Source organism: Rhizophagus irregularis, chromosome 7 (genome assembly GCF_026210795.1).
Source record: "Rhizophagus irregularis chromosome 7, complete sequence".
Classification (NCBI taxonomy): domain Eukaryota; kingdom Fungi; phylum Glomeromycota; class Glomeromycetes; order Glomerales; family Glomeraceae; genus Rhizophagus; species Rhizophagus irregularis.
Genome location: NC_089435.1, coordinates 714,476 through 727,811, shown reverse-complemented (window position 1 = coordinate 727,811; position 13,336 = coordinate 714,476). Strand labels below are relative to the sequence as shown.

At 28.1% G+C, this 13,336-nt stretch overlaps 4 protein-coding genes across 4 annotated transcripts; all 4 read left to right on the top strand.

The window, feature by feature from the left end:
* Positions 1-2,932: 2,932 nt before the first annotated feature.
* Positions 2,933-3,721, top strand: OCT59_026986 (uncharacterized protein; the record flags this gene model as incomplete). The annotated part of the gene is made up of 5 exons (XM_066136634.1): positions 2,933-2,998; positions 3,063-3,117; positions 3,191-3,273; positions 3,360-3,379; positions 3,448-3,721. The coding sequence occupies 5 exons, from the start codon at positions 2,933-2,935 to the stop codon at positions 3,719-3,721; spliced, it is 498 nt and encodes a 165-aa protein (XP_065993103.1).
* A 184-nt stretch (positions 3,722-3,905) lies between these two features.
* On the top strand, positions 3,906-4,388 carry OCT59_026985 (uncharacterized protein; the record flags this gene model as incomplete). The annotated part of the gene is made up of 1 exon (XM_066136633.1): positions 3,906-4,388. The coding sequence occupies one exon, from the start codon at positions 3,906-3,908 to the stop codon at positions 4,386-4,388; it is 483 nt and encodes a 160-aa protein (XP_065993102.1).
* A 208-nt stretch (positions 4,389-4,596) lies between these two features.
* On the top strand, positions 4,597-5,835 carry OCT59_026984 (uncharacterized protein; the record flags this gene model as incomplete). Its single annotated transcript, XM_066136632.1, has 3 exons — positions 4,597-5,060; positions 5,476-5,585; positions 5,642-5,835. 3 exons carry the CDS (start codon positions 4,597-4,599, stop codon positions 5,833-5,835), a joined length of 768 nt encoding a protein of 255 aa, XP_065993101.1.
* A 2,373-nt stretch (positions 5,836-8,208) lies between these two features.
* Positions 8,209-9,273, top strand: OCT59_026983 (uncharacterized protein; the record flags this gene model as incomplete). Its single annotated transcript, XM_066136631.1, has 1 exon — positions 8,209-9,273. One exon carries the CDS (start codon positions 8,209-8,211, stop codon positions 9,271-9,273), a length of 1,065 nt encoding a protein of 354 aa, XP_065993100.1.
* Between the last annotated feature and the right edge of the window lie 4,063 nt (positions 9,274-13,336).

Here is a 13,336-nt window from a genome sequence, read left to right as displayed (position 1 = left end):
GAATTTTGAATCACAATTTTGTGATCTCTTTGTCTGTAACTTTTTTATATGATTTTCAAAGGCATCTTTATTATTTATGAATAATATACTAATTAAATATTTAATCAAATTATTAAAACAAATTGCAAATAACTCAGAAATTTTGAGTTGTAATTCAAAATTATAGTAATTTGTCAGTTCATTCGTTAATTTTGTTAAGTAATTATGTTTCTTGGAAACTTTAAGAAGGTTAACACTTGTAAATTGACATTGTATAATGCTTTTGTTAATTAATTAAATTTTTGCAATTAAAATTTTTTCTGTTTAAAGAAAACTAATTAGACCTAAATTTGAGATGCTTCATTTTGAAAATTGCTTGGAAATTTTAACATTCGAATTTAAATATAATAATATCAATGTAACACTCTAATTTTTTTTATTATATAAGATATAAAAAAATTGTGGCGAAGCTTTATCATTAGATATAGTATATGTACGATCTTTAAATTATAATTCCGGCCAAAATATTCTTAATTCCGGCCAAATTCGTAATGCCGGCCCAAAATCGGGTGAAAATTTTAGGTCAAATATAACATCGCATTTATGCAATGTAACACTGACAATATAGATATGGAGGAGGAAAATATTCAAGATAATAATAGTTATATCAGAAAATGAAAGTAGTATGGAATGGGACCCTGATACAGATGATATGTAAAGTTTGTTTGCTAATAATAATAAAGAATTCAATAAACAAATAATAAATTTTAAACTTTAATTTACTTTATTTTTTATTTACATTTAGAGCGTTCTCAAGCACCTCAATTGATAGACTGATGAACGATCTGATTGGCCAAAAAAATATCAGAGAGTTACCATTTCGATGAAAAAACAAATGAGTTGCAAACCACCTTTTTTCTTCAATGATCTACAATTGATAGAGTATGCTCAAGCTCGTTCAAGATTTTACATGTTTTTTTACAACACTTTTTCATTATTGTACCTCACACTCTAAAATTTATCTGAAAAAAAATTCGTAACCAAATGAAATCATGTAGCTCAAAAAAAAAAAAGCTTTCTCAAGCTTTTAATTCTATTGATATTTCTATTGATTGTGATACTTGAACACAATGACATCATCATTCAATCACGTTGAGGGAGATGCTCTTAATCACAATAAATAAGTTTCGGAAATTTCAGATATAAGTATTTTAAAAATAAATGTTTCGGAAATTATGGCATGTTACGGAAGTTTGGACGTAGTTTCGGAAGTTTACCTTATAAGACGAAACATTTCGCCAATCATAAAATGGTTTAGCTCGGAATATTAAAAGGAACCATCCTTTTCCTCATCCATCAATGATTTCCCGTGATCCTCTGCAACTAAATTGTAGTTAAATGAACTGTTATTACTGTTACTAGAAGAATTGGCTGCCTTGGTAACATTATCATTTTGTATCTGTCTCTGTTCTACCGACTTTCGTAATTCTATCTCGAAACTCAGCATTCTCAGATTCGAGTTTAGTAGTAAGTAGTAACTGCCCTATTTTTCTCTAGCTCTACGATTGTGACATTAAGTTTGCCAATCTCAACTGAATAATGCAATATAGTTTTCTCCAGCTCATAAGTTCTAGCCTTAAGTTCCTATCTCAGCTTCATTTTCTCAACTTCATCCTCAGCAACCTTTTCTCTAAGTTCGGGAATCTCAGCATTATCCTTCCTAAGCTGCAATCTCAGCTAAGAGCTTGGAATTTAATTCCCTCAATGAATCAATGGATTGCATGTTCGACAATATTTTTTATATAAGGTGGAATAATTCAAAAGTTCGTTAGCATAAATAAAAAAACGAGGTAATATCCTCATCAGAATTACTTATTTATTTATGTAAAATAAATTACAAGATTCAGTGATATATAGACTTGTTTTACAAAATGAAATGGTATTTCTATACTAATGCCTATAGACCACACCAGTTTTTCGCTTACCTACACTACTTAATACACATTATCCCAACATTAACTCCATGATAACCAATATTCTGGATAATATAAAACGGTCATCAGTTATACAAGATATGCAGTAACAGGAAATAACTAAATCATAGAACATAACATTAAACTTATGTCGAAAATTTATGTTGTTTGCATTCATGATTCTAGTAAGATCCTCAGAAATCTGTACAAGAAAATATCATTCGTTTGCAAATCCTTGGAATCGTTTTCTTTGCACGACCATAACTAAAAAAGTATATTTCATTCATACCTATTACCTTATTAGTGTAAGTCTTGTCAGGAACTTCTTTCAAACTGCGATACTTTAAACGAGTTCAGGCTCAGAGAAAATAGTATAACTGTACTGCACTATATTAATTTATTTGTCTGTAAAAAAGCCATACTGATTAGTCATTATATGACCACTCTGTAAGTTCACCTTTTTTAATAAATACCCAATCAATTTTTTTATATACTGATAAATTACTATGCTTATTAATTTTTATGGCATTACGTCACTACAAGCCACAAAAAGTTTGCCATGATGTATATATATAGTATACCCTTAACAGCTCTCTAATTTCTCAAAACCTCTTTCGCTAAAACTAAAATAACTTTTTTATCATTACAGAAATATAATCGAAATGGTTGAAACATACAATTGTTTGCGACTAGATAATAGTTATGTTTTCTAGGTTGAAGTTTACAAAAATGAAAATGACAATGACAATAAAAAATTCTTCAAAATTAATGATGAGAGAATTCCATTTGAGGAATTTAAAGTTGAACAACTTGAAAGGCTTATCTCTCATAGAGGAATGTTTGGAAGATCTGATATACTAATTCTTTGGCAAGTTGATATCGATAAAAGTGTGCTTAATCCTAGGTCTACTGAAGCAGATATTAAAAACTTGGAGGCGTAATTATGAAACATCAATGCAAGTTTATAAATTATTTTCAAGATGGATATGAACCTACGGAGGAAGATAACATCAGAATTGTTGCCGTCATCGCAACCACCTACACTGGTAAGCGTCTCTCCATGTTTTACTACTCGAACAAGAAATTTGCAGAAACAAAATATCGATTTAGTCTGATCTCATTTTTCGTGTTAAAGCAGGTCCCTCCCAGCAAGGCATTCCACAAAGTAAAGTATCTCCAGTTAAATAGCTTGTGTTGTCTTAATTTTGTATTATGACCGCCACTATTGATACATATAGATGGGGTTGATTGGAAAAATGTTAATTTGGTTTACAACTGGATGAGAGAGTTAAAACGACCTAGTGAGATTAAGAAGCTTGTGGTATTTTTGTTTTATACCTATTTCCTTTGTTTCAGACCATGTACTAACTTTATACTAGCTTGTAAGTGCCAAATTCCCTTTACAAGGACGAGATGAAACACTTAAAGTACTACTTCATGGCAATGAAACACATAATGGGATTTGTTAAAGACTTAAATATATAAGGGAAAATAGGGATGACAAACAACTTCATCATATTCCCATCCTGGCCAATGGACCAGGCACAGGGAAAAGTCAATTTCTCCAGGAGCTTCCGGCTCTTTTACTGAATCACAATGTGGATGAATTGAAAAATTTAAAAATATTATCTGTCAATGTTACTTTTAATGGAGGATTTATTGCATTAGAGGATGAGATTTATGCTGGACCTGCATCAGTTGCATTGCGAATACTTTATAAACACTTTCTTTCCAGTAAAGCAATAGACTACAGTTCACCCTCGCTATAGTGAATTTTTATATAGTGAATAATTTGCTATAGTAAAGAAAAGCTCAGGTACGGATTTTCTATATAAATAATAATTCTTAATACAGTTCACCTTCGCTATAGTGAATCCCTTACTATAGTGAATCTTAACCTTCAGCCCATGAGCTTCACTATAGCGAGGGTGAACTGTATGAAGATTTTTTTCAATGTGTGCGTGTTTGTGTTCTGGTGATTGGCGCAGTTTCTCAATTAAAAGTGCACTTAATGTTGTTATCAGAGATGTTGGTGGAGATATTGATCTTACCATCCTTGGCATCGATGAGCTAAAGTGTCTTTACAGTATGGGATTACCAAGAACAAGTGTTAATCCAGTTCAAGAAATAGTACATTCTGTTGGGTCGTTAGCTACAGCTCTAGGAAAAATAATCTATGTACCGATATTGGCTGGAAGGATACAAGGTCCTCTTGAGAAAATGATTATAGAATCGGGATATAATATTCTACGTCTACCGCTCTGTCTACTTTCGAATACAGAGATGATTAACATTGACTCACATATAGCAAATTTCAATCACAACAACAAAACTTCCAACACTGCTGTGTTAGTGATATTGGTGGGCATGTACGAGCTTTGGAGATTTATTATGAATTATTATCAAAAGAAATCAGTTCCGGTACACATACAGTGAATTATGTATGTATACTGAGGTGTGTCAGAAATGAACTTTTAGAGCGATGTCCATTTAGAAGATTTTTAGCTAGTATGAAACAAGTAGTTGCGCAATCTATCCTTAACATTCCTGTGAACAAGAATGATGAAATTGAAAAGGTGTCACCTATGTTGACCTCTCATCAAAAGGTATTATAAATTTGGAAGAAGTACCTCACCATCCTAATATGTTATTTTATGTCCGCATGCCATATATGTGGGTGTGGATATTAATCTCACTCAATGAGTTTGAAATAGGAAAATTTTGGGATGTGATATTTGATCAAGAATCCTATGTCTTGTGGCAGGGTTTTGAAGATTTTAATATGCGATTTTGGGTTTTACGCCTTCAACTCTTTAAAGTGTTATATGAAACAGTAACGTTAGAAAATCTTTTCAGAGGTGCATATTACGGTAATCTCACCTTTTTGGATCATAGATTTCATCTCCCTACTATGGAAAAATATTATGTAGAACTTGGATATCAATATCCTTACACAATGCAAAATGAGCACTTGTCGCTTGGCACAGTATTTAAGAATGGTGAAGGAGCCCCATGGGATATCTTTTTTTTCTTAGATAATTATCTTATTGCAATTCAGGTTAAATCTTCAAATGTCACAGCTGGACAGCCCCAAACCTTATCTAAGGGGTTGGTGGATAAAGAGTACAACAAAGTTAATGATGCATTTGAAGTTATGAAGAAATCATTTGAGAGCGAAAGTCCCATTAAGCATTGGGTTCTTTTTATATGCACAAATGAACCTAAGACAACCCTATAAAAAAAGAAAATTCGGAATTTGTCCTGAAAAGTATGGAAAATGTCTGGAAATTTTCCGTGCGTCCGGAAAACATTCGGAAACGGTCATGTTTTGGAACATTTTCTGGACGCTCGATTCTGGACAAATTCTGGACAAATTCTGGAGTGTCAAGAAAATGTCTGGAATTTGTGCGTCCGGAAAGTGTTCCAAAACGTGACCGTTTCTGAATGTTTTCCGGACGCACGGAAATTTTCCGGACATTTTCCATACTTTTCAGGACAGATTCCGAATTTTCTTTTTTTATAGGGCAAAAGATTGTTTGAACTCTTTACCAGAAAACTGTTTTGTGGTATATCGCGAAAACTTTAAGGACTTCTATGGGCATACATTTTCGACCCGTGCTGAATTTGCTGCAGGTATGAGTATCATTGTGTTATATAGTTATCATTATAATCTTACATTTGTTGCATAGATAACGACCAATTGGATGCAAATATTGCTGAGGAATACGAATTAAAAACGATTAGAGGAATAGGAAAGAAAATTACATTTGACATCAAGAATGAAAGACCATTTGAGGATGAAAATGATCTATATAATAAGGTTAAAAACATTCCTATGGAGGCGAGAAAAAATATTAAGGTTACGAAGATAAATTGTAATTAATAGAACAAATTCGTAGCTTTTAACTGTAATTGTAAATGTAGCGATTTCATGTAATGTATTTTTTTAAAACGTTGCAATGTTACATACAATAAAAATTTGATATTCCGATGCAGTGATGCTTTATTTTTTCGAAATAGAGTACAATATGACGAAATAAATGAAATATATGACATGAGGGTGCAGACCATTTAATGCGAACATTATTTCCTAAACGAATGATTTTCTCTTTGCTATGTATCGAATTTCTGAAATAAAATATCCACCTACATAATCCTTCTCTATTTTCGAAACTAACTTTATCACTCCCGCCTGTATAAAGTATAAACCATGTAAAAAATTTTCGTAAAAGAACGAGAATTAATTTCGGATCTATTATCTTATTCCGAAGCAAGCTTTGCAACGAGACTTCGGGTATGTGATGATAGTGATTTCATTGCGCCACGGAATATTAAGAATGCGAAACTTTGGTCATGGGCATCTGTAAACCTGAATGTAAAAGAAATAGGATTGGTCTGTGTGTACCTAATATTTTTGTTTATTGATTTTTCCGAAAAAAATAGACTGTAGTCTACACTGGATATTACATATACGGAATATGTGATGCCAAGCCACGATCAATGTTATGCGTAAATTTTTTATTATGTTATAGAATTGATGTAGCACATAAAACAAATACGAGAGTTTGAGACTTTGCCTGTGACACATGATTAGCTTACTAGGTTACCGCGTTTCCATCTCATTAGCTTAACTATTCGTCCCCGCGAGATTGCTCACCTTTTCATGATTGAAGTGTATATGAATGGAATCGAGATGACTTTTAAAACAATCCACCAGATAATAGGACTAATACTAAATTGTAATTAGTTTAATATATTAATAATATATAGTAATTATAAAATATAAATGGATAAACTTAAAATAAGCTCTTTCGTTTACTTATTATTAAGCAAATAATTCTCTTTTTTACTTACGATATATTATGCTGTAAAATACAATAAAATAATGAGTTGTCTTGCATTTTTGGTGTTAACATTATGCATGTTCTGATAAAACGTGTTTGGTTCATAAACAGAATTATGAATTTTTGAATTTTTAGAAAAATATAATTACCAAGAAAATCTGATTCAAACCCATTTAGATTATAATATTTAGATTATAATTCAAAGAATTTCATATTATATGAAAGAGTTTAACATGTATATAAATACGGTAGTAGTTGTCCAAATGACTATTTTCGTCACAAACTTCACTTATTTTAATACGAGCCGCTTAAATATATTAATGTTGTGTAATTTAGTTGTACCCGTGTCATTACACAAATACCAAAGAAGTAACGTCCGAAAGTTTTAAACGGTGGTAATACTTAAAAAGTAATAATTTAATTAACATAATGTTAGTACCTTAGTGAAAGATTACGAAGTTTTTCAGGTAATAAAATTAAATATCTGTACTACTATTATAATATACTAAAAAAATTATCTCTACTTACAAATAATAGTCAAATTTTTGAATTTTCTTTTATAAAATCGATCTCTTAAAGTGATATAAATTTCATGATAAAACTAAAATTTATCAACCGGATATATTTTTATTAATATCTCATACTAGATATAGCCCGTCAAAACTTTTTAAAACTTCTATAGTAAATAATTGCAATTTTAATATTACAAATAACAAAATTTTTTTTGTTTAATATTTTAATTATAACAACAACAAATTATTCGCATTACTAATAAAAATCACATTGCAGTTACATAATGAGAAGGTAAAACAATCGGTTTTGTTTTGTATTATAACATTTAAATTAATATGTCCTAAATAATATTCAAATCAAGTTCTTACTTACTTAAATAGTGTTAAAATATAAATATATTAGTAATAGAAATTCTTTGATTTTCTATCACAAACTTATGTCATGAATACGTAATTTATGAAGTATACGCATTACAATTTACAACATTCACAATCATCATCACGTGTTATCCCTTTTTATTTTTATTTATTGTCAAAAATTTTTTTCAAAAAAAAAAAGGAGTAAAAATGTTCAGATTAAATAATGATATTCTCCATTTAATATTTGAATATTTAGAAGATAATAAAAATGATTTATATTCATGTCTTTTAGTTAATAAAACTTGGTGTGAAATAATTGTTCTAATTTTATGGAAAGATCCTTGGAATGAATTAACTAATTTTCCTCATTTTAGTTCAACAATTTTATTATTGAATGTAATTATATCACACATACAAGATGAAGCAAAAATTAAAGAGGTTTATAATTATTTTATAAATAGTGGAATACATTTGAGCTAATGTCAAAGACCTTTATTAAATTACATTAGATTTTGTAAACATTTAAATTTAGGTACAATTATGAATATAACTGAATATATTAAAGATTTATCTGAAAGATTAATTGTTGAAGATGAAATATTCAAACTTTTTATTAATAAAGATGTAAAAATTACATACCTTTACATACCAAAAAAATTTAATTGTCAATTACATCTTATACCTGAAGCCAAAATCTGCTTTTCAAAAATTAAATTTTTAAAATGTTATACTAATATTGGTAATAATATTTTAACTGGATTATCAGAATGTAAATCAATTGAAAATTTGGCACTTTTTATTGAAAGTTCTAATAACAATTATGAGATAATTAAATTAATTAAGGCTCAAAAAAAATTGGTTAATGTTTATTTTGGAAGTTATGATGATTATCATGAGCCACAAGATGAACCATTTTGTAAGATTCTTGAAAATTCTTTGATTAAACATTCAGATACTATTCAATATTTTGCAAGATTTAAACCATTTACCACAGGAATTCTCTCATCTTTGACAAATTTAAAAAGTTTAGAATTGCATGGTGATCAATTATTTGAAGAAAGCAAATGGAAGTGTTTGGAAAATTTATCTTTACCTTCTTTACAATTTTTAATTCTTCAAGATTTTCCTGTCAAATATTTAATAAGTTTAATTGAAAATACAAAAGGATCACTTACTATAATAGAACTTCATAATTATGGAAACTTCTATTCAGAGAATGAGAATGAAAGAATTATTCAATCTATTTATCAAAATTGTCCAAAACTTATATATCTAACATTTACACCTCAAGTTGGCAATATTATAGAAATAGAAAACTTATTAACTACCTGTCAATATTTAATTGGATTACGTATTATATCCAACTATGGTTTTAATTGGGATAATTTTTTTAATGCATTAACTAAAATATCACCAATTAATTTGTATAAGCTTTGTTTTGAAAATAATTTTTCAATGGAAATTGCGCACATAAAATTTTTTATAGATAATTGGAAAGGCAGAAATCCTATCTTTTTAAAATTACAATGTAAGACTATGGAAATAAAATATTTGTTAGAAGAATATGAATTAGAAGGAAGAATAGTTGAATATGATGAATGGTAAAATTTTTTTATATTAAATTTAAATTTATATTATTAACAGTAGGAATAGTGTTTTGGATGATTTTCTTATTAGTATAAGATCATATTAATTGGAAATAGCTTACAATTTATATTATAATTTTTGTGGTAAAATAGTCCTTTTGAAATTTTCACTTATAAGATTCAATATCAATCACTAATTTACAGTCAATCTTTTTAAATAAGAAATAATAATTTCATTGGAAATTTTTTGAAAAATGTTGTGTTAGCTTGCTACCTGATAAGCTAATTGAGCTATTCAAATCAGTAATTTCTATTAATTTCACCTATGAACAAATCTTCTTTCAAAATTTTATAACTTCCCTTACTTGAAATGTTATTAATATTGCTTTTATCGTGTTTATAAATAAAATAATAAAAATCGATTATACTATATCAAAAGTGAATACCTATTAAATTTTATTTACAAATTTATAAATACTAACAATGTTTAAAGTATAACAAGAAAGTAAATAGGATCAGACCTCATCGTGTTACTAAGGTATAAATCCGTTAATAATCTTGCATTTACATCACTTTAATATTTAACTAGTAGTATTTAATAAATAAAAATGTTAGCCGTAATTGATTGTAATATTGAATTTTAATGGTATTTATACCTTTACTTCATTTTTCAAAGAATATAAACCATTATCGTCAGTAGGAACTTGAGTGAAAAAATAATATTTTTAAAAAGCCAAATATTCAGTTCTCTGGCTTTTCATAATATATTCCTTTATACAAAGTAAAATGTTCTGAGTAATAATTAAAAGGAAAAATGGGTTGTGAAATTTTCACATCAAAATCACTTGTAATAATTACAAGAGATACTCTAATCTAAAAGGAAGAATTTGTTTTAAATTTTGTAGTATCGTACTAATAAATTAATCTCAGTTTCATAAATTAATTATTGATTGTTAACAACCAAAAGATTGATTATAAATCAATGAATCATCATTTTTTGAAAATTAACTAGTGAAATCAATAAATGAAAACTTTACTAGTTAAGATATTTAAAATGTTAATAAAAAATTTCATTACAATTAAACGGATGCTCTGAAGTTTAACTTCATTGATGGAGAAATAATCTTTGAAAATTCTAAGAAAAATCTTGCCTTAAATTTCATTTATTCGTCAATATGGCATAGTTACTATATTATTTAATTATGCATGTTCTATATTTCGCATGTTCTGTAACATTTACTATATCGCAGATGCTAAAGAAGAAATTATTATAATCTGTGTATTAAAAGAGATAATATGTATTAAACTGATGAAAAAAAGCCGAATTTATATGAAAGGGATAAATTCACAGGTTAGCCAAGGACCAACTTTAAGGTTTTATTAATTCTTTCTCTTAGTTTTTAACTTCTTAAAGAAAAGGTAAACGTATTGGAAATTAATTAAATTATAAAAGTTGGGCGGAAAAGAAGTCATCTTTATGTAATTTCTTATTTATATTTTATTAAGTGATGGTACAAAAAGATACATTTTAATAAGTCATTATATAAATGACTACTAATACATTTCACTTATAATAATTTTGAACTATAATATTATGCAATCTAAATTCTTTTACTTCATTTTTCATCGAAAACAAGTCATCATATTCTTTTTGAAGGAAAATTTAATTACAAAAGTCTATGCTAAAGAACAACAATTATGAATTTTATCAGATTCTAAAAAATTTAATTGTTCAAATACTTCATTTAAAGCAACTATATTTTTAAGGTTAATATAATAAAATGAGAAAATTTATTCACCATCCGATCACGTGAAATTTAACGTTTATAATTACATGCGTCAATTGCATCATCATAACTATTTGTTTCGTTTTATTTTCTTTAGCAGCTAACGGCCAGAATTTTTTTTTCTTTGGTATCAGGCGGTTTTGTCCTCTCTTTGTTTTAAAGTTTTGTGGGTTCCTTTTCTTTTTTCTTCCCCCTTTCTGCTCTTTTTCGTTCCTCCTTCCCTTTTTCTTGTTTTCTTTCGTCTCCTTCTTTTTCTTATTACTTTTTTTATCCTCCTCCTTATTATTTTTCGTTTCTTCTCCTTTTTATTACTCCTTTTTGTTCCCCCTTCTCTTTTTCTTGCTTTTTTCATCCTCTTTCTTTTCTCTTATTCTTTTTCACTCCCTTTTTTTTATTATTCTTATTCGTTCTTCCTTTTCTTATTCTTTTTTATTTCCCTTTCCTTTTTCGATCTTTCTTGTTTTCCATTTATTATTCCCTTCCGTCTCTTCTTTTTTTATCTCTTTCTCATTCTGTTATTTTCATTTTCATCTATTTTTTTCCATCATTTTTCATTATCTTTTCATTTTGTTCATCACCTTTTCGTCTTTTATCATTTCGTTCATTACATTTCATCTCTTATGTTTCTTTCGTTACCTAGTTTGTTTGTTGCTAAAACATAATGTATATTTCTTGACCCGGAAGTATACCTGCCTGTTAGGTTTTTACTCGTATGTAGCGCTCTTGTCTTTATTTATTTACTAAATATATAACAGAACAAGTCAAACATCAATCACTTCTTCAAATGTATATTTCTTGATTTTGATCGGTATTTCTTAAAATACTTATGAAATAAAGTCTGTTGTTAAAAACCTACAACTGATTGTAAAATAAATAATTTATTTATGAAATAAAGAAAAAGAAAAAAGGTTGCTTTTGATCGTTCATTAAGTTTTTTTTTTCTAATCCAAAACATAAATAAATTTCCCGTGTAGTGTTAATTAGCCAATCAACATCAAGGGTGAGGAATAACTTTACCCTAATAAAATATAATGGTTCTTAAAGTATTTATACAATTAGGAATTATATAAGGGAAGGCTATCAAAATTAAAAGAAATGTTTTTGAGATTTTTTTGTGATTTAATTATATGACTTAAATTTTCTTCAAGATTTTGATAACGATTTATAAATTGGAAATTAATTGAAGAAATTGAATTAAAAATGAGTCTATATTATATGCATCATAAGTGTCAAATTTAAGATAAAGATTCCTAATATTACAAATAAATTTTTTTTTGAACTTCTTAAAATAAATTCAGAAACAGTAATATCATAATAATGACGTTCATATGAATATCAAGTGTATGTAATTTCGCCTCATGTTAATGAATATTGTAATTAATGACCTATAGAAAATTTTATAAATTCTCTTTTTTTGTATCGGTTTAACTGCTGCAACCCCACTTTACTATAGAATTAATCATTTTATGTGTATCTAAATGTTTTATCATCATTTAAATATTTCAATATAAAGGTTGTTTCAATGAAATGGATCTTCCCATAAAAATGGAATTGTTAAACGACCCATGGGCTATTACAATGTGACGATTGTTGACGGGTAAACGTCTCTAGGATATCTTAATAAAGTTTATATTCAAGAAAAAAATAATAATAATAATAATTTCGGACATAGTATCTAATATTTCGTACATTCCATAGCGAATAGTGTAAACGAAGAGAGGGGAATTTACAATTCTTTTTAAAAAGTTACGCTGATTGTGGATTATTTATACTAGGCGTATTTGTGTAATCACATGTCATTTGACTATGACCATTTTCAGAGTGATTGTTCCGATGCTTTTGATGCTTTTGTTGCACAACAAAAATATGATCAAATTAGCATAAATTTAGCCGATGTAAATCACCAATGATTTGAAGATCCGCGGGTAGAATTTAAGTTAACTTACCGTTCTTTTCATATGATTTCACATGCAAAAAGTATTAAAATTGCCAAATCATGAGTTTCCACGTCTTTTCTTATTTATAATTTTTATTTTTTTTTTACATTTTATCTTCAATTATATTTTTTTTCGATTTTCGATTTTTTCTTTTGTCCTATTGCTCCTATTATATTATCTCCTTAATTGATTATTGATAACATGGTTATTATAAATCACGCATGGCTTGATTAGTATATTGTTCACTTCTATTATTGTATTCCCAAAAGGAATAATACCCATTTCTATTTCTTCCTTTTTCTTCACGAACATTATAAATTTTCTATTTTGATACGTCAAGCCGTATGAACTTACGCCA